Source organism: Erpetoichthys calabaricus, chromosome 11 (genome assembly GCF_900747795.2).
Source record: "Erpetoichthys calabaricus chromosome 11, fErpCal1.3, whole genome shotgun sequence".
Classification (NCBI taxonomy): domain Eukaryota; kingdom Metazoa; phylum Chordata; class Cladistia; order Polypteriformes; family Polypteridae; genus Erpetoichthys; species Erpetoichthys calabaricus.
The window spans coordinates 41,301,720-41,321,184 of record NC_041404.2 but is presented as its reverse complement, the minus strand read 5'-3'; the positions used below and the strand labels follow the sequence as shown (position 1 = coordinate 41,321,184).

General features: G+C 43.1%; 1 protein-coding gene across 1 annotated transcript in view; it reads right to left on the bottom strand.

Annotated features, from left to right (window-relative positions):
• LOC114659998 (short transient receptor potential channel 7) overlaps positions 1-19,465 on the bottom strand; it is a 292,643-nt gene that overhangs the window by 113,419 nt on the left and 159,759 nt on the right. Inside the window, exon 4 of the mRNA XM_028812533.2 lies at positions 7,475-7,639. Within this exon, the coding sequence (XP_028668366.2) occupies positions 7,475-7,639 (165 nt within the window). The remainder of the gene's footprint in view (positions 1-7,474; positions 7,640-19,465) is intronic.

Below are 19,465 nucleotides of genomic sequence, written 5' to 3'. Positions count from 1 at the left end.
TTCGGTGACCTCAGAATCTCGTCTCTGCTATTTGCTGATGACGTGGTTCTATTGGCTTCATCGGACAGTGACCTCCAGCTCTCACTGGAGCGGTTCGCAGCCGAGTGTGAAGCAGCGGGGATGAGAGTCAGCACCTCTAAATCCGAGGCCATGGTTCTCAGCTGGAAAAGGGTGGAATGCTCTCTCTGGATTGGGAACACAGTACTGTCTCGGGTGGAGGAGTTCAAGTATCTCGGGGTCTTGTTCACGAGTGAGGGAAGAATGGAGTGGAAGGTTGACAGATGGATCGATGCGGCTCTACAATGGTCCGTCGTGGTGAAGAGAGAGCTGAGCCAAAAGGTGATGCTGTCGATTTACCAGTCGATCTACGTTCCTACCCTCACCTATGGCCACGAGCTTTGGGTAGTGACCGAAAGAGCAAGATCGTGGATACAAGCGGCCAAAATGAGTTTTCTCCGCAGGGTGGCTGGACTTTCCCTTAGAGATAGGGTGAGGAGTTCAGTTATCTGGGAGAGACTCGGAGTAGAGTCGCTGCTCCTCCGCATTTAGAGGAGTCAGTTGAGGTGGTTCGGGCATCTACTTAGGATGTCCCCTGGACGCCTCCCTGGGGGGGTGTTCTGGGCATGCCCCACTGGGAGAAAGCCACGGGGCAGACCCAGGACACGCTGGAGGGATTATATCTCCCGGCTGGCCTTGGAATGCCTCAGGGTCCTCCCAGAGGAGTTGGAGGAGGTGGCCGGGGAGAGGGAGGTCTAGGCTTCCCTGCTTAGGCTGCTGCCCCCACGACCCGACCTCGGATAAACGGTGGATAATGGATGGATGGATAGTATTATATGGATGATAAATTGGACTGGACTGCCAATACTGATGCTCTGTGCAAGAAAGGAGAGAGCCGACTATACTTCATTAGAAGGCTGGTGTCTTTCAACATCTGCAATAAGATGCTGCAGATGTTCTATCAAATGGTTGTGGTGAGTGCCCTCTTCTACGAGGTGGTGTGCTGGGGAGGCAGCATAAAGAAGAGGGACGCCTCACACCTGGACAAACTGGTGAGGAAGGCAGGCTCTATTGTAGGCACAGAGCTGGACAGTTTGACATCTGTGGCAGAGTGACGGGCACTGAGTAGGCTCCTGTCAATCATGGAGAATCCACTGCATCCACTAAACAGGATCATCTCCAGACAGAAGAGCAGCTTCAGCGACAGACTGCTGTCACTGTCCTGCTCCACTGACAGAATGAGGAGATCATTCCTCCCCCAAACTATGCGCCTCTTCAATACCATCTGGGGGGGTAAACGTTAACATTATTCAAAGTTATTGACTGTCTGCATACCTGCATTGTTATCAGTTTTTAATTTAAGATTTTCTTTATCAGTATGTTGCTGCTGGAGTATGTGAATTTCCGCTTGGGATTAATAAAGTATCTATCTATCTATCTATCTATCTATCTATCTATCTATCTATCTATCTATCTATCTATCTATCTATCTATCTATCTATCTATCTATCTATCTATCTATCTATCTATCTATCTATCTATCTATCTATCTATCTATCTATCTATCTATCTATCTATCTATCTATCTATCTATCTATCTACCTATCTATCTATCTATCTATCTACAGTGCATCAGGAAAGTATTCACAGCGCATCACTTTTTCCACATTAAATAAATAAATAAATGTTGTTGGTGTTGTTTAATTTTGCTCAATTAATATTTAATTTCATAATTGAATTTCAGAGTTGTTATTTCTTTAAAGGTTTTGACCTTCCAATATTTGAAATTACAACACTCAGAAAGCTCAGATCTCTTCATGTGTGCTCCCCTCCTTCAACAGGTGATTTTGGTGGAGACAATCCTCACTGGTTCAAGTCATCCTATTATGGCACCTACCTGTTCAGAGGGGGCTGAGGTCGGCTCGGAATATCACAGGCCTACAACTCCATTCCCTTTAGCACACATACAATATATAGAGACTTAGAAAACCAAACAGTCGTGTTAAAGTCGGCCGCCTCCCTGCATAGTCACTTGTGTCCCTCCTCGCTAGCGCTCACACCAGGAGGGTTTCCATTGCTGTGCCATAAGGCTGCTTGACAGCCTCTCTTTCTAACATCTGCTTGAGTGCTTCTTATATACAGCAGATTTAGAAAGTCTTCAGACCCCTCATGCTTTTATTATTGCAGCCTTATTATTTTTATTTTTCCTGCATTAAGCAACACTCAATAGCCCAGAATGACAAAGCAAAAACAGGATTTTTCAGATTTATTAAAAATAACTGAAATATCACGTTGACACAAGCATTTAGATCCTTTGCTATGACACTTGAAATTTTGCTTGGGTGTATTCAATTATATTAAACACCATTGAGATGTAAATAAGTTAATTATTGTATATGTGGAGTTTATCAGAAATTTCCTCATTTTGGATTATGAGACAGAAATTGGTTGACCTGTAACTAGGAAGGTAGATGATTAGGTAGAACTTCATGTGTCCCCAGGAGGAGATCTGTCCTTTTACTCTATTAAATGTAGTCATAAACTCTGTAATATCTTTCAATGCTCTATTCCGCAGTATGCAGGGCACGTGGCCTCATCCTTAGAAAGGTGTTCGCATGACCACAGTTAGTTTTACACTGCATCCATAGAGGAGGACACATGAAAGAAAGGTGTGTGATCAAACCGGCTGTTAGATTAGCATCAGGGATCACTCCGGTGTAGGAGACAGACAAGGTGTTTGGACCTTTATTGCGGTTTTCACATTAAAGATACTCTAATTGAATTTTTATCAATGTGTCCTGATTGTCGCCTTCACTGGGTAGTACGGTAACATATCTACAAAGAACAGAGACGCCGTTTAGGAAGTTCTATCATCTACTTGAAAAATTTGTAAAGTGAAGGGATGTTGTTTTTTGTCTGAAGAAGACAGAACATTGAAGGTCTGACTGACATGCAATTAATTTGGTGTAATGTAATTTATAAAGCCAATAAAATGTGTTTAAACAGAATTGTAAGCTCTGACTTACTATTAATTGACTGTAATTTAATATCCTTGTCGGTGGTCAGTCAAGTATGATGCATTTAACTATTTCATGTAAATATAAAACGCTTCTGAACATCACAGTAATGAGAGCAGGGCGTTGAAGTGTTTGCCTTATTCCTTAATTTTAGGTCAGGACTTTCTTTGGTAGCTTTAGAATCTGTCGCCTGCCATTAAGGTATTTCATCTTCTTTATCAAACATAAGTTTCTTATTTATTTCAAAAGTCCTGTTTTCATTTTGTTAATTTCAAGTATTAAGTGTTTGATTATTGTGGAAAAAAATGAATTTAAATGATTTTAGCACAAGGCTATAAGTAAAAAATAATCCGAGGGGTCAGACTCTGAATACTAATCAGTATCCAGTATACATTAGGGTGGTCCTCAAACCCATGGAATGAGTTGATGCTTGCAGAAGCATTCCTCCGCAAGGCTTACTTTTGTCCATTTGGGATTAACTCGCTTACCTGGGAAATTTGGGAAACATTTAGAGGTCACTCCATTCTAACCATTTTATTCATATTGTTACCACGCATGTACTCTTGTGTGGCATCCTTAACTGGCTAACTGATTAGTAAACAATACAAAAAAGAAACAGAGAGCAGTCTAGCATTTTCCAGAATATTCTAGAAGTAGGTGGACATTTCCAGAACATTCAAGTATTAAGGAGTTTCCAGAACATTCTAGAATCAATCAGAAGCTTCCTGAACATCCTAGAATTGAGTAGGAGTTTCCAGAATATTCTAATAATAAGTGGAAGCTTCCAGAACATTCAATATGAAGCAGCAGTTTTCAGAACCTTCTAATATTAAGTAGGAGTTTCAAGAACATTCTAGTATTAAGGAGTTTTCAGGATATTCTAGAATCAAGCAGAAGCTTTCAGAACATTCTAGAATTGATTTGGAGTTTCCAAAATATTCTAATAATAAGTGGAAGCTTCCAGAACCTCCTACTTGAGATTAGAAGGTTCTGAAAACTACTGCTTCATATTGAAGCAGCAGTTTTCAGAACCTTCTAATCTCAAGTAGGAGTTTCCAGAACATTTTAATAGTAAGTGTAAGCTTTCCAGAACATTCTAGTATCAAATAGGAGTTTCCAGAATATTTTAATAGTAAGTGGAAGCTTCTAGAACATTTTAGCATTAAGTATGGGTTTTCGGAACCTTCTAATATTAAGTAAGATTTTCAAGAATATTCTAGTATTAAGGAGTTTCCAGAACATTCTAGAATCAAGCAGAAGCTTCCAGAACTTTCTAGAATTGAGTAGGAGTTTCCTGGATATTCTAATAATAAGTGGAAACTTACAGAACATTCAATATGAAGCAGGAGTTTTCAGAACCTTCTGGTATTAAGTAGGAGTTTCCAGAATATTTTAATAGTAAGTGTAAGCTTCCAGAACATTCTAGTATTAAGTAGCAGAACAATCTAGAATCAAAGCAGAAGCTTCCAGAGCATTTTTGTATCAAGTAGGAGTTTCCAGAGTATTTTAATAGTAAGTGGGAGCTTCTAGAACATTCAATATGAAGCAGGGGTTTTCAGAACATTCTAGAATGAAGTAGAACTTACCAGAACATTCTAGTACCAAGTAGGAGTTTCTTTTTCTATTTCAAGTTTATTTGTGAGCTAGAAGCTTTGGGTGGTGACTGTTTCCTTAATAAAGTGTTGAAAGCTTCTCAATGGCTAAGCCATTAGACGTACAACAGCCAGCAGCACATACATTAGAAATGACCAAGCTGAGGAAGTGGACTGGTCTGATCATATGCTGTCATCGCGTCATGGAAGACTGAGAGAGCTGTCAAACATCTTCTCATGTTTATCTGGTCTGACAGAAGGCCCGTCAACTGGGTCCTAGTTGCTTCAGATTTTTGTTCCTACCCAATGGCTTCATGAGAAATCATTCATTGCTGATGAAGCACGTATTACTTTAGTGATGTTTTTGTGCTTCGTTTTTGTTATCTCACTTGTTAAGATTTTGAACCCTCATTTGCTTATTTTAGTCTTAGACAGCTGTATTCATTGTTTTAAATGCTCCTTATAAGCAATAAGGTGCAAATGACAACAGTTTTCCATTGAGCTTGTCTCCATTTCCACCCGTGTGTATTCATCATTCACTTCTTCTTCTTCTTTCGGCTGCTCCCGTTAGGGGTTGCCACAGCGGATCATCTTCTTCCATATCTTCTTCCATATCTATCCTCTGCATCTTGCTCTGTTACACCCATCACCTGCATGTCCCCTCTCACCACCTCTTATGCCTTCCTCTTTTCCTCTTGTCTGGCAGGTCTATCCTTAATATCCTTCTCCCAATATACTCAGCATCTCTCAGCACATGTCCAAACCAACACAATCTCACCTCTCTGACTTTGTCTCCCAATTGTCCAACTTGAGCTGATCCTCTAATGTCCTCATTTCTAATCCTGTCCAAACTCGTCACACCCAATGCAAATCTTAGCATCTTTAACCCTGCCACCTCCAGCTCTGTCTCCTGCTTTCTGGTCAGTGCCACCGTCTCCAACCCATATAACATAGCAGGTCTCACTACCATCCTGTAGACCTTCCCTGTCACTCTTGCTGATACCCGTCTGTCACAAATCACTCCTGACACTCTTCTCCACCCACTCCACCCTGCCTGCACTCTCTTTTTCACCTCTCTTCCGCAATCCCCATTACACTGTACTGTTGATCCCAAGTATTTAAACTCATCCACCTTCGCCAACTCTACTCCTTGCATCCTCACCATTCCACTGACCTCCCTCTCATTCACACACATGTATTCTGTTTTGTTCCCACTGACCTTCATTCCTCTCCTCTCTAGAGCAGATCTCCACCTCTCCAGGGTCTCCTCAACCTGCTCCCTACTATCGCTGCATATCACAATGTCATTGTCAATGTATTCATCATTCACTGTTTGGTTTAATTACGTACTCAGAAAGAAGCTGAAGAGAAAGTAAAGAACTGAAAATAATTCATCCATTTTAGGCTTCAAATCATTTGGATCATACAAGGAAAAAAAACCTATGATTTAAGAATGAACTGACACGGTTGAGTTAAAACACTAACAAGCCTTGAAATTAAAGAAGATGCGTTATTGGTGAGGATTGGCTACTAATTAAGCAACTGGGTGGGAACAAAAACCTGCAGCCACTCCAGGCCCTCCAGGGTCAGAGCTAGCCACCCTGGCATACAAACTGCCAAGTGCAGTGACCTTTAAATGTCGTTCATTTTAATTAAAAGTTTGTGTTTGGTGTAAATGTGTCAAAGAATAAATCTAGCTGGGTGGCATGGTGGCGCAGTGGGTAGCGCTGCTGCCTCGCAGGTGGGAGACCTGGGTTCGCTTCCTGGGTCCTCCCTGCGTGGAGTTTGCATGTTCTCTGCATGGGTTTCCTCCGGGCGCTCCGGTTTCCTCCCACAGTCCAAAGACATGCTGGTTAGGTGGATTGGCAATTCTTAATTGGCCCTAGTGTATGCTTGGTGTGTTTGTGTGTGTCCTGTGGTGGGTTGGCACCCTGCCAGGGATTAGTTCCTGCCTTGTGCCCTGTGTTGGCTGGGATTGGCTCCAGCAGACCCCCATGACCCTGTGTTCAGATTCAGCGGGTTGGAAAATGGATGGATGGATAAATCTAGCTTCGTAGAGAACTTGAATTTGTTTTTTTTCTGTACATACTGTGACCACTAGGGGGCATTTCAGCAACACAAGCCCCAGGTTTAAATACGTTACACTTTTTTTGTTTTAAAGCTTTGACAGGAGCACAACACAATTCTTTCCCTCTTTCCTTTCACTCCCCCCAGGCGAGATCTGTCCGTCCTCCACACTCGACTCCAACTCACCCGGATGAGGGTCGAGCGGCTCCTTTTCTCTTGGACCCAGTAGTACTTCTGCTGTTAGGGCATTGCCCGTTGGAAGCACTTCCAGATCAAATGGAAGTTCCAGAAGGTAGGAATCACGTATCCCTGCAGCACCCACTGGAGGCACCCATGGAACCCGACAAGGCTTCCCTATGGGACACCATTTCCCAGCATGCCTTGCGAGTGTCCATACAGATAGCGTATCCCAGGTTGGCTGCCACCTTGCATGTTAAGGGAGTATATAGCCTTGCCTGGTTGTATCCCCCTGTCCTACCATCCTACTGGCCTCCCGGCTGAGTAAGAAACTTTGGTCCATCCCTACGAGGGACCCAACATGCCCACCTGCAAATTGGCATGCTTTATCACTCTTCTGGCAAGGGCATGGAAACATCTTGCCTTTCTTTGTGCCTACTCAGTGCCATGACAACCCAGCCAGGTTTAGGGATTGAAACCCATCCCGACAGGGATGCCAGCGTATCACAATACTTACCGTATTATATATGATATATTTCACCTGAAACAAAGCACAGAAAACCAAAGCCCACCAGATTTACAGATTTATGCCAGCCCACTGAGCCACGTGTATACCGTGTGTACCTTGCTGCAGGGCAGGATCCAGTAAGCAACAGCGAGGAATGGAAGGCCGATGGTCACTCCAAACACGGTCAAGCACTTCACAGTTATAGACTGCTGCCGCAGGCCCGAAAGATTCTCATACCAAATCGTCAGTAGCTGCTGCTGGCAGTTAGGGTGGGCGACAAACTGCAAACCAAAAACAGAAAACAATACGTGAGTAACATTTCACTGTGAGTAATATTTTTCCAGTCAAAAAAAATCATTATTATTAAATCATCATTTTCTGTGTCAGATTAACCAGTGCCAGGCAGCAGCCTAGCCTGCAGAGGGCGCCTGTCGATTATAAATGACACACACAGAGAAACACACACTGCGGTGTGCCGAGTGCATTTACAAATGTCAGCCATCTTTCAATAGAAGAAGAACTAAGTCAGCTAGAACTGAACTCGGGTTCAAGAGCTTTTAAATACAATTCACAGATTGCTCTTGCATGAGCCGCTCCTCCGATTCCCAAACGGTGTGCTCCTTCCCTGTCTCCATTTATTTTAGGACCCCATTATAACCCTGAGTGCTCATTTAGCAGATTACTATGTAGTGAATGTCTGCTGTTCTGTTATCACGGTATTTAAAGCGCCTTGTAATGGTGTTCACTGTCAAAGATACTGTATAAAATAAAACAAAAAAGGTCTGATTCTTCCAGAGTGTTCATTATAAAAATGGCCGCAGTTTATTTTACCTCCTTCTGTAGGCTGAGCCCTGAGCCAGGAGCACCGGGAAAAACTTTGGGAGGACATGGCATGGAACTCCAAATTCCTCAAGGCATTTTCTTCACTTGTTTCAGGTGAGGAGTGGAGGTGTCAAAGGAAGAAAACGCCACACTGGGGAATCAGAAGCCCCCAGTAGAACAGTCAGTCGATAATTGGAAGATAAGGTATTTGCATCATATGAACAACATGATGCACACTCTTCTTCTTTCTTACAAATTTTAACCAGCTGAATTACTACCTCCTGGGCCGTGAGTTCACTCTTGTCACGGACCTTACAATTTACAATGCAATACAATTTATTTTTGTATAACCCAAAATCACACAATCACCTTGTACCCCTAACAGTGATTGGCCCTTCACAGTGAGTCAAATCCATAGGCCACCAGATGGTTTTTGGACCTTCCACCTTATCAGATCCAAGTCCTCTCTTCATGCCATCGCTGATACACTTTCTCACAGTTCGGACCACCTGATCCGATGGGTCTGAGCTAAAGTGTATGGGGGGGAGTATGTATTATATGGTGTGGCGGACAGCTGGGACCCTTTCCTGGCCAGGACGCCTCGATGATGGAAGGACCGGGGAAGAGTACATATCCACAACAATACCTCCCCCAGGACATAAGAGGGCAGCCTCCCTAGATTGTATCAGGACCATGGGCTTGGAGCTTGGAGGCTCAACCTTGTTGGGGCCCGTGGTCACCACCAGGGGGTGCTTGGACAGTCCCAGAGTCACCACACTCGGAAGTGCTGCCGAAAGAAAAATCAGAGTGCACGTGGAGAACTTCCAGGTGGACTATAAAAGAAGCTGCCTCAATCCATTCCAGGAGCCGGAGCTGGGAGGTGGTGGGCAGAGCTTGTATGGAGGAGTGTAGGCGGTAAAGAGAAGAAGAAAAAGAGAGAGGAAGAAACTGAGGTTATTGGTGGTGATTTGTGCACTGTGTGCTAAGAAAAAGAAAATAGAAAGGGTGTATTTTGCACTTGTGTCTTTGTGCCTGTGTGTGTCTGGGGCTGATACTCCACAATGGTCTGGAGGTTGACAAAGAAATATCCCTTCAGGCATTATTGTGGACGACCAAGTCTGGTAGGACCTCACCCAGTAAGGATTCCAGCTGCCTAGTGCAGGCATCATGTAGCTATGATAACTAAGCAGGAAATGGACATTTCTGTGGGAAACTTTTCTTTTTAAGGGGAACGGCGAACCGAGAAAGAAGAAAGGGAGAGGAACAGAAGGCAAGGGGCTCGGCTGTCTACGCCTAAGAATAGAGCACGATCAGACTTCACCCAGGGACGTCCGCGATTTGTGGGAAAACGGTGAGGTGAATCCCAGAGAGGAGGCAAGGGGTTGCAGTATATGTACCTGTGGTTCTCCATTGGTGAGTTGGATTCGTGTTTCTAAGTTCTTCAGGATAGCAAGAAGGCAGCCATACATATTCGCCTGAGGACCATTTTTTCTTTGATCAATAGCGACTGTTCGACCAGATTCATCGCCGTTTCACCCAGACTATGTTTAATCTTTCTCCTTTTGATTTGCCTTTCATTTCGTGTGTGTCTTTCGTACCGGGGATTAAGATCTGGCCACTGAGAGTAGGGAGGCGAGGGAGGGAGGGCATCCGGAGAAAATGGGATCACGAACGAGCACCCAGCCACCTTTCACGTACTGTAAATGTATAAATATTGCACCCTTAATTACAATATACTTGCTTGTTTAACCAACTGAACTACCATCTGGGTTTCTGTCAAGCATTGGCGGCCGTGAAAAGGGGGGAAGAGGAGTCGAGGACCGAATATTTTTTAATGCTAATATATCCTTCGAACATCGTCCACTGCCCTCGTGGATGATGAAGTGTAGCGATTGCACCCACTTTGGATGATTGTTGCACGTGTGCTCATGAGATTGACGTCTATAACACCACTGATGTCACTTCTGGATCTTTTGGATTGTCTCTTCTTGCCAGGAGGACTGAAAACCGAAGTTTTGCCTTCTTTGCCATTTCTGTTCTGAACTAAAGTCTAAAATTATTGTGTGTTCTTTTCATTTTGTTTGCTATTCACTTATACGGGCTGGTACCCCAACTCTTTATCGTTGTTCTTTGATTCTCTTACAATCTGTACTGCCTCCACAAATCTTCATAGCCACAGTTCCACACAAGGTCCACAGGGAGCTTAAGCTCGTGCAGAAGGAACTCCTAGTCCAGCTCAGGGCAGCAAAGGAGCAGTACAGAAGAAAGCTGGAGCAGACGTTGCAGAATAATAGCATGAAGGAAGTGTGGGATGGGATGAAGATCATCACTGGCTGCAGTTCAAAGTGAGGTGCCACCATCAAGAGAGATGTGGAGAGAGCAAACCAGATGAACAACTTCTTTAACAGGTTTGACCACCCTAACCCACTCTCACCTCGGAGTACTGCACTCTCCACCCATCATTGTGCTGATACCAGCATAGGAGAGAGTTTACCCCAACCCACAATTACAGCAGCCCAGGTAAGCAGAGAGCTGAGGAGACTTCGTGCAAGCAAAGCAGCGGGTCCAGATGGAGTATCGCCACGACTGCTGAAGGCCTGTGCATTGGAGCCGGGGAGTCCTCTACAGCACATCTTCAATCTGAGCCTGGAACAGGGGAGAGTCCAGAGGCTTTGGAAAACATCTTGCATCACCCCATTCCCAAAGGTATCACATCTTAGTGAGCTGAATGACTTCCGGCCTGTCGCTCTGACGTCGCATGTGATGAAGACCATGGAGCAGCTGCTGCTTCACCACCTGAGGTCACAGGTCCGTCACACCCTCGACCCTCTGCAGTTCGCATACCAGGAGAAGGTGGGAGCAGAGGATGCTATCATCTACATGCTACACTGATCCCTCTCCCACTTGGACAGAGGCAGTGGTGCTGTAAGAATTATGTTTCTGGACTTCTCTAGCGCCTTCAACACCATCCAACCTCTGCTTCTTAAGGACAAGCTGACAGAGATGGGAGTAGATCCATACCTGGTGGCATGGATTGTGAACTGTCTTACAGACAGACCTCAGTATGTGCGTCTCGGGAACTGCAGGTCTGACATTGTGGTCAGCAACACAGGAGCGCCGCAGGGGACTGTACTTTCTCCGGTCCTGTTCAGCCTGTATACATCCAATATAACTCGGAGTCCTGCCACGTGCAAAAGTTTGCTGACGACACTGCTATCGTGGGGTGCATCAGGAGTGGGTAGGAGGAGGAGTATAGGAACCTCATCAAGGACTTTGTTAAATGGTGTGACTCAAACCACCTACAACTGAACACAAGCAAAACCAAGGAGCTGGTGGTGGATTTTAGGAGGACCAGGCCCCTCCTGAACCCCGTGATCTTCAGAGGTGACTGTGTGCAGAGGGTACAGACCTATAAATACCTGCGAGTGCAGCTGGATGATAAATTGGACTGGACTGCCAATACTGATTCTCTGTGTATCTGTGTAAGAAAGGACAGAGCCGGTTATACTTCCTTAGAAGGCTGGTGTCCTTCAACATCTGCAATAAGATGCTGCAGATGTTCTATCAGACGGTTTTGGCGAGCGCCCTCTTCTAAGCGGTGGTGTGCTGGGAAGGCAACATAAAGAAGAAACACGCCTCACGCCTGGACAAACTGGTGAGGAAGGCAGGCTCTATTGTTGGCATGGAGCTGGACAGTTTGACATACATGGCAGAGTGACGAGCGCTCAGCAGGCTCCTATGAATTATGGAGAATCCACTGCATCCACTAAACAGTGTCATCTCCAGACAGAGGAGCAGCTTCAGCGACAGACTGCTGTCAATGTCCTGCTCCACTGACAGACTGAGGGGATTGTTCCTCCCCCACACTGTGCGACTCTTCAATTCCACCCGGGGGGGGGGGGGGGGGGTAAACGTTAACATTATTCAAAGTTTTGTCTGTCTGTATACCTGCATTGTTATCACTCTTTAATTTAATATTGTTTTTTATACGTATGCTGCTGTTGGAGTATGTGAATTTCCCCTTGGGATTAATAAAGTATCTATCTATCTATCTATCTATCTATCTATCTATCTATCTATCTATCTATCTATCTATCTATCTATCTATCTATCTATCTATCTATCTATCTATCTATCTATCTATCTATCTATCTATCTATCTATCTATCTATCTATCTATCTATCTATCTATCTATCTATCTTTAAATCTCAAATGAGAAGCTCTCTGTGTGCCTCTTACATGCACCAGCTTAGCTGTTAGCGAGCCGGCTTATTGGACTGAATTATTCTGTTATGTTCTTCTGAGACGTTTTGACTCAGTGCATTATGGTAGCTTTTGCTGCTCTCATTTTGCTGTGTGAATGACATTTACAGAAGAGTGGATATCCCAGGGATCCTAAGACTAAATATTGTTCTAAGGATTGACACAAAAGTGACAAAAATGCACAAGCTCGCCTAACAACGCCTTGAGAATTCGAGACGGCCGACTTCAGGGAGTCCAGCCTGCTTTGGAAATGGTGGCGCTCCAACTTTCGAGAGCGTCCTTTGATTGCCTGTCTGCTGTAATTACAGAAACAATTAAAGAAAAATAAATGGGGTCCTTGTAGTTTGGAGTGTCAGCATCCTGTCTTGCCCCACTTTCTTCCATTATTTAGCAGGTAAGACTCTTTAACAAAACTGTCCATGGCAAGAAAGTCAGAAACTTGAATGGATGGCATAGGGCTTGGAATCTGCACAGTTGTGGTAAACACTCATAAATGAGAACTTTTTGAAAATGTTTTAGCTTTTTGATTTGTATTGACTATATTTTAACACCTATTTAACCAAATTAAAGTTAAACCAGTCCCGGCAGTAACCACTTAGTGAGAAGACACAGCATGGCAAGTGCTAAGTCTTGGTCTCGCCCAGCTTTGTGTTTCTGCTTTCCATCAGTGATGTTTGGCACCGTACATTTTCATAATACTACACCTGGCACTGAGTTATTTTCACAATATCAGATATTGTGAGCTGTTATGGTAAAACTAAGAACGTTACGAAAACAAACAGGAAAAAAAAAGATAAAATTGAATCTGAAACCTTAACAACCTTTAAGAAGAATCTGGATGAGATATTAGGACAGCTTAGCTATTAGCTAAACAAATGACCAACAAATGCACAGTAAGGTCTCCTCTCGCTTATCAAACTTCTTACGTTCTCATGTTCTAAATTTATCTGAAGGGGTTCACGCTATGGAAACCAAGGGGGACCTCCCCCTGGTCACTGAAATCTAGCAGTTCTGTTTGGAAGCTGTCATCCAAGGGCACTGTATGAAAGCTAAGGGGAGCGCAGTTGGCACCGTCTAGGTACCTGAAGAAGGCATGCCCTGAACACCAACGGGAGGACCACCTTGGTTGTACAAGTCTAATCCTGATCATATGGACATGATATGCTACTTTGGAACCCAAACATTTTGACTCTGGAGCTCCCAGTGAGTTTTTATTTTTTTCCTGTGAAATACAGTTTGGACATCAGTGCCACCTGCTGGATCAGTCCAAGTATTACAGTTGGGCTCCTTTTGATGGATCTGGACCAGATTTTACATAGCTGCTCTTGAGGACCATATGTAGTGACAGATTTGGGTAAAGGAGACATGGGCAGCTGTTTCCAGGGAAGCATTTTGTCCATATCAAAAAATTTGGATTGGTGATTACAGCTTGTGCCAGTCAATCCATTAGGGGCACTGTTTATGAAAGTTAAGGGGCGTGAGCTCCAGACACCAAGGGGTATGTTCTCCATTAAGTCTACGTTAGGTATACAGAGGGGTGCAGACTCCAGACATGGTGTGAGCATCCCCAAGTATTACTGTTTTACTGTTTCACATGAGGGCCACCATATATGAAACCTAAAGGGCAAGTGGTATTTAACCAGAGGGGTCAGAGGAATGGTGAGGATGGAGGGAGTAGAGCTGGTGAAAATGGATGAGTTTAAATACTTGGGATCAACAGTACAGAGTAATGGGGATTGTGGAAGAGAGGTTAAGAAGACAGTGAAGGCAGGATGGAGTGGGTGGAGAAGAGTGTCATTGAGTGATTTGTGACAGACGGGTATCACCAAGGGTGAAAAGGAAGGTCTACAGGAGGGTAGTGAGACCAGCTTTGTTATATGAGTTGGAGACGGTGGCACTGACCAGAAAGCAGGAGACAGAGATGGAGGTGGCAGAATTAAAGATGCTGAGATTTGCATTGGCTGTGACAAGGATGGACAGGATTAGAAATGATGACATTAGAGGGTCAGCTCAAGTTGGACAGTTTGGAAACAAAGCCAGAGATTGCGTTGGTTTGGACATGTGCAGAGGAGAGATGCTGAGTAGAGTGGGTGAAGGATGTTAAGGATAGAGCTGACAGGCAAGAGGAAAAAAGGAAGGCCTAAGAGAAGGTTTATGGATGTGGTGAGAGAGGACATGCAGGTGATGTGTGTAACAGAGCAAAATGCAGAGGACAGAAAGATATGGAAGAAGATGATCCGCTGTGGCGACCCCTAACGGGAGCAGCCGAAAGAAGAAGAAGAAGGAGAAGTGCGCTAAAGTTAACGATTTATTTTCAAAGTGCTCCCCACTTCTAAAGGCTTTGCCCACTGCGCCTCTGAAATATTTAATTACTTCTCATCACCGCCCGGCCAAAGGGAATCCCGAACAACGTAACGACCCTCCCGGATAGGCGCCGGCCATTCGATGCGCGTCGTGACTCAGGGCTGTGAAATATTGCAGGCTGCTGACGCGCTCCTAATCCGCGCCTCTCGCCCGTCTCTGAGCTCCGCTAGCGGTTGCTGGTTTACCGAGTAATTCCGATCTGGACGTGTTTAATGTCGACGAGTGGCTGCTCATTCAGGTTCCGGACAGCTGTCGTTCTTCTCGTTGCTATTTAAATCACATTTTATGAAAAGTGTCTTATCAGATTAGCTCTTAATGAGACGACAGAAAGGAGGAAATTGAACAGCCATAATTAAATTAAAGGGAGCGGCGTAATCTACACGGGAGATGGCGGCATTGCGTTTATTGTTAGGCTATTTTAGATTTAGAAATAGGAAGGGGGCGACACGGTAGCGCTGCTGCCTCGCAGTTAGGAGACCCGGGTTTGTTTCCCGGGTCCTCCCTGCGTGGAGTTTGCATGTTCTCCCCGTGTACGCATGGGTTTCCTCCCATAGTCCAAAGACATGCAGGTTAGGTGCATTGGCGATTCTAAATTGTCCCGTGTGTGCCCTGCGGTACTATTCTGGAAAACATTTGTATCCAATATTACATATACCCTGCTGTGTTTTTCTAAGACTCTGTGAAGTGCCTTGAGCATGGGAAAGGCACTATGTAAATAAAATATATTATTATTATTATTATTATTATTATTAGTATTATTATTATTATTATTAATCTGCGGTGGACTGGCGCCCTGCCCGGGGTTTGTTTCCTGCCTTGCGCCCTGTGTTGGCTGGGATTTGTACCAGCAGACCCCCGTGACCCTGTAGTTAGGATATAGCGGGTTGGATGGATGGATGAAATAGGAAGGAAAAAAATTACAGAGATAAAAGCAAAAAAGTTTATTTTGGTTCTTTCGTGCAGAAAAAAAAAATCCATGAGGATCACTGAAAAGAAGCAACGCGCGTCAACGGAGTCGGCGGAGGACTAACATAAATAAGGAAGGCGCAGTTTATATTATGGCCGTGAAAACAGAGCAGCACGGATTGGAGCAGAGGGTCTGTCGTGATATGAGACACAGCCGCATGTGTGGATTAATAATAATAATAATAATAATAATAATAATAATAATAATAATAATAATAACACGTCCTCCTGCAATCCATTACTCCAGGACTTTCTGACATGACAATGGTGGCACACTGACGGCACTTTATTGGTTCGTGTCGTTCCTCACAGAGCCATTGCTTGACAAAGCACCAGTTCATTCTGAGAGGGTGCTCTGAATATGAAGTTGGTCCTTTGTGCTCTGAAAAACTTCCTAATATGTAGAAAAACTGAAATCTTTGATTATGGTACTACCCAGAAGGACACTATGTTTAGGAAAGCCTGGAATTAGCCTGTGTTATCGTCTTTTTTAAAATCAGGAACCATTCGTATGTTACAAATCTGTTACCATCTGTTTATGGTTATGTAAAGTATTGAACCTGAAAAAGTTCTTTCAGTGACCAAAAATGGTTTCCCCTATGGCATAACTCTGAAGCTTTATTTTTAAGTGTGTATTGAAGAGCAGGTGGTTTATAGCATCTTTATGTATTTAAGTATTTGACAGATGTCTTTATCCAAGGTGACATACGACGTCTGAGATACATCTGATTGGGGGCGCAAAGATGTGAAAAAAGAAAACAAATCAAAAATATGAAAAATACATCTGTTGAAACCAAAACAAATTAACTTAAACTACATTCTGATACTAGAAAAATAAATATAGAGTTAGATAAATGTCGATAAAAGTTAAGTAGGTATAATAAAGTATGCATCTATGATATATCATTAATTAAAAAAGAACAAATTGGTATTAGTGGGCTCCTTTCAAAAAAACGTTAGGGGGGCGCGATTAAAACTGTTATGAAAACTCGGGTCGCAAATACTTAAAGGTTGAGAAACGCTGATCTAAGGTATGCTACACAGTCTTTGAAGGAATACTGAGCGGCTTCACATGGCAGACAGCTTGCTTTTTGTGGTGTATTATGGGGTATACTCTTCTGAAGTATGTCATACGCCTTCCATAGCTTTCTGAAATACGCTATGCCTCATTTAGTAGTACGTACTGTATATCACTGTGTACTTCTGTCGCGTTGCAGCACATTACACTCATTCGCTCTGTGATTGTCATGACTAGGGCTAAATTTTGAGGTCTTGTAGCCTTTTCCTATTATGAAGCCATTTTGCACACCACTGTCAGGGTTGCATCCTGAATTTCTAGGGGTGTGGTCTCCGGGGTCGTGACCTTGAATTAATTAGCAGGTGGGATAAATAGGTGAGTGTTTGCATTCAGCTTTACCTGATGCTGTGGTGTGAAATTTTGTATACAAGTTGATAAATATTTTATATGTCTTTATTTGTAACTTATGCCGGTATGTGAGGACTGTTGAAACTTGCATGCAAATTTAATAAAAATAATGTTAACATACACCAGATTTTCTCATTACAGTATTCAGCTAAATTTTTGCAAAATAACATGCAGACTTTATCAAAATATAACTGGAGAATAGAACTTGACAAATCTGCTCAAACAGGACACGCGGACCTCAAAAGTGGGGCCCACTTAGGCGGTCGCCCCACTTGCCACCCTCAAACCCCACTCTTGCTCACAGGAAAGCCAAACTACCGAGCTGGCAAACATCAGCTCAACAAATGGTTTTGGGGGCAGGTGTGAAAGGTATTGTGTGCCCCCATTGGTGTGAAGTATGGCTGTTTGGGATTAGCTTGAATCGAAGGTCATTCTGTAGCACAACAACCTATTGGTGTAAGGATTTGGACAAAGAATATATAACTCTCTCTCTCTCTCACCATCATGATGAAGGAGCATCTCACACACCATGAACTGAAAAGACCACCACACTGAGAAGCACAACTTGGCAGCCATATTGAGACAGGCAAACGGCCTGTCCTGAAGAAAGCCATAAAATGATGACTTAGAGACATTTAAAGTAACTGCAAGTCTGTGTGTCACCTGAAACTACATATACGCATTTATCAGGTTGTATGGTTGCCAATATTCACTTGTACTTTGCTTATTATTATTATTTTATGAATATTATTATTATCAAGAATACATAATTTAAGCTGCAACTTAACTGCTGCTTGTCCTTTAGCTCTATGTAATTGCCTGAGGTTATAGATTTATAAGGGAAGGTGGGGAGAAGTTATAAAGTACAATACCTCATAAACAGTGCTAAGTCATTGAGATTTGAGGGGTCTGACAAAGGCTACACAATAAAGAATACAAAAGGGGAAAGTCGAGTAAGATAGAACTGTACCAAGACAAAACACCTGATCAGTGGATAAGACGTTCTAAACTTTCTGAATTCTCTTTCATGTCTTGCCTGATTTTTTACTTCTTGTCTGATTACTGACTGTGATTTTTGCCTCTTGTCTGGGTTTTGGTTGCTTCATTTCATTTTCTTTTGTTTTGAGTTTTGCTCACATCTTCTGGTTTAACTCAAGAAATTAATATCTGTTTTCCTGTTCAGTTAGGACAGTGGTATTATATTCTGTTTTTAATTTATTTTTTAATCGAATGTAAGGCTCACTTTACAATATCCATCTTAATAAAAGGACAAGTGTCTGTGTGTTCATCTGTTTGCTATGTCATCGTCATTCCAACAGATGGCGTATCATAAAACATTTGTTCTGATAAAATGCCTTACATTTGTCATTCCAACAGATGGCACATAACAAACATTTGTAGCACAGCACCACCACCGACAGCTTCTTTGTTATATAGCCCAAAATCACACAAAGAATGCCTCAATGGGCTTAAAGAGGTCCTGTTTTTGACAACAATCACCTTGTCTCCCTAAGAAGACAAGAAAAAATCCCATTATGACATATAACAGAGACATATGCATTACATTGGTCATTCCAACAGATGGCACATTTCAAAGATTTGTACAACACAACAAAAATTAAACTCCAAAATCACTTGAAGAATGCTTCAATGGGCTTTGACATTCCCTGTTTTTTGACAGCCCCCCCAAGCCTTGACTCCCTAAGCAGAAAAGGAAAAAAATATCATGTAGGGCAAAAAATTAGAAGAAATATTGGGAAAGGCAAGTAGAAAGAGACCCCCTTTCAGGTAGGTTGGGCATGCAGTGGTCAACACACAAAACAGAACACAAGTAATCCCCTTCACAGAGTGAAATGGCCAATCCTTTGTGGCCTCCTGAGAAATGCAACACAACAGTATTGTCCTTGCACAACACTCCTCATCAAGTACAGGCTCATAGCGCCACAACGACTCGTTTTGTACTGATGCATTTTATCACAATGATGCGCCATCTGTTGGAATGATCAATGCGATACATTTTATTACTACATGCATTACAAAATACACTCCAATAGATGATGCACTGCAGATGAAACCGCTGAGGTCTACTTTGATCACTTAGATTTCGACCCAGTCTTAAACGGTTAGCACAACTAATTTAAAAGATAATCCAAATAAAACTGTAATCAATACAACAATTCCAAGAAAGAATTAAGAAGCATTAAAACCTGCCCAGTACTTACCGCCCTGCTATATTGTATTTTGTGGAGAATTACAAAGCCCTCT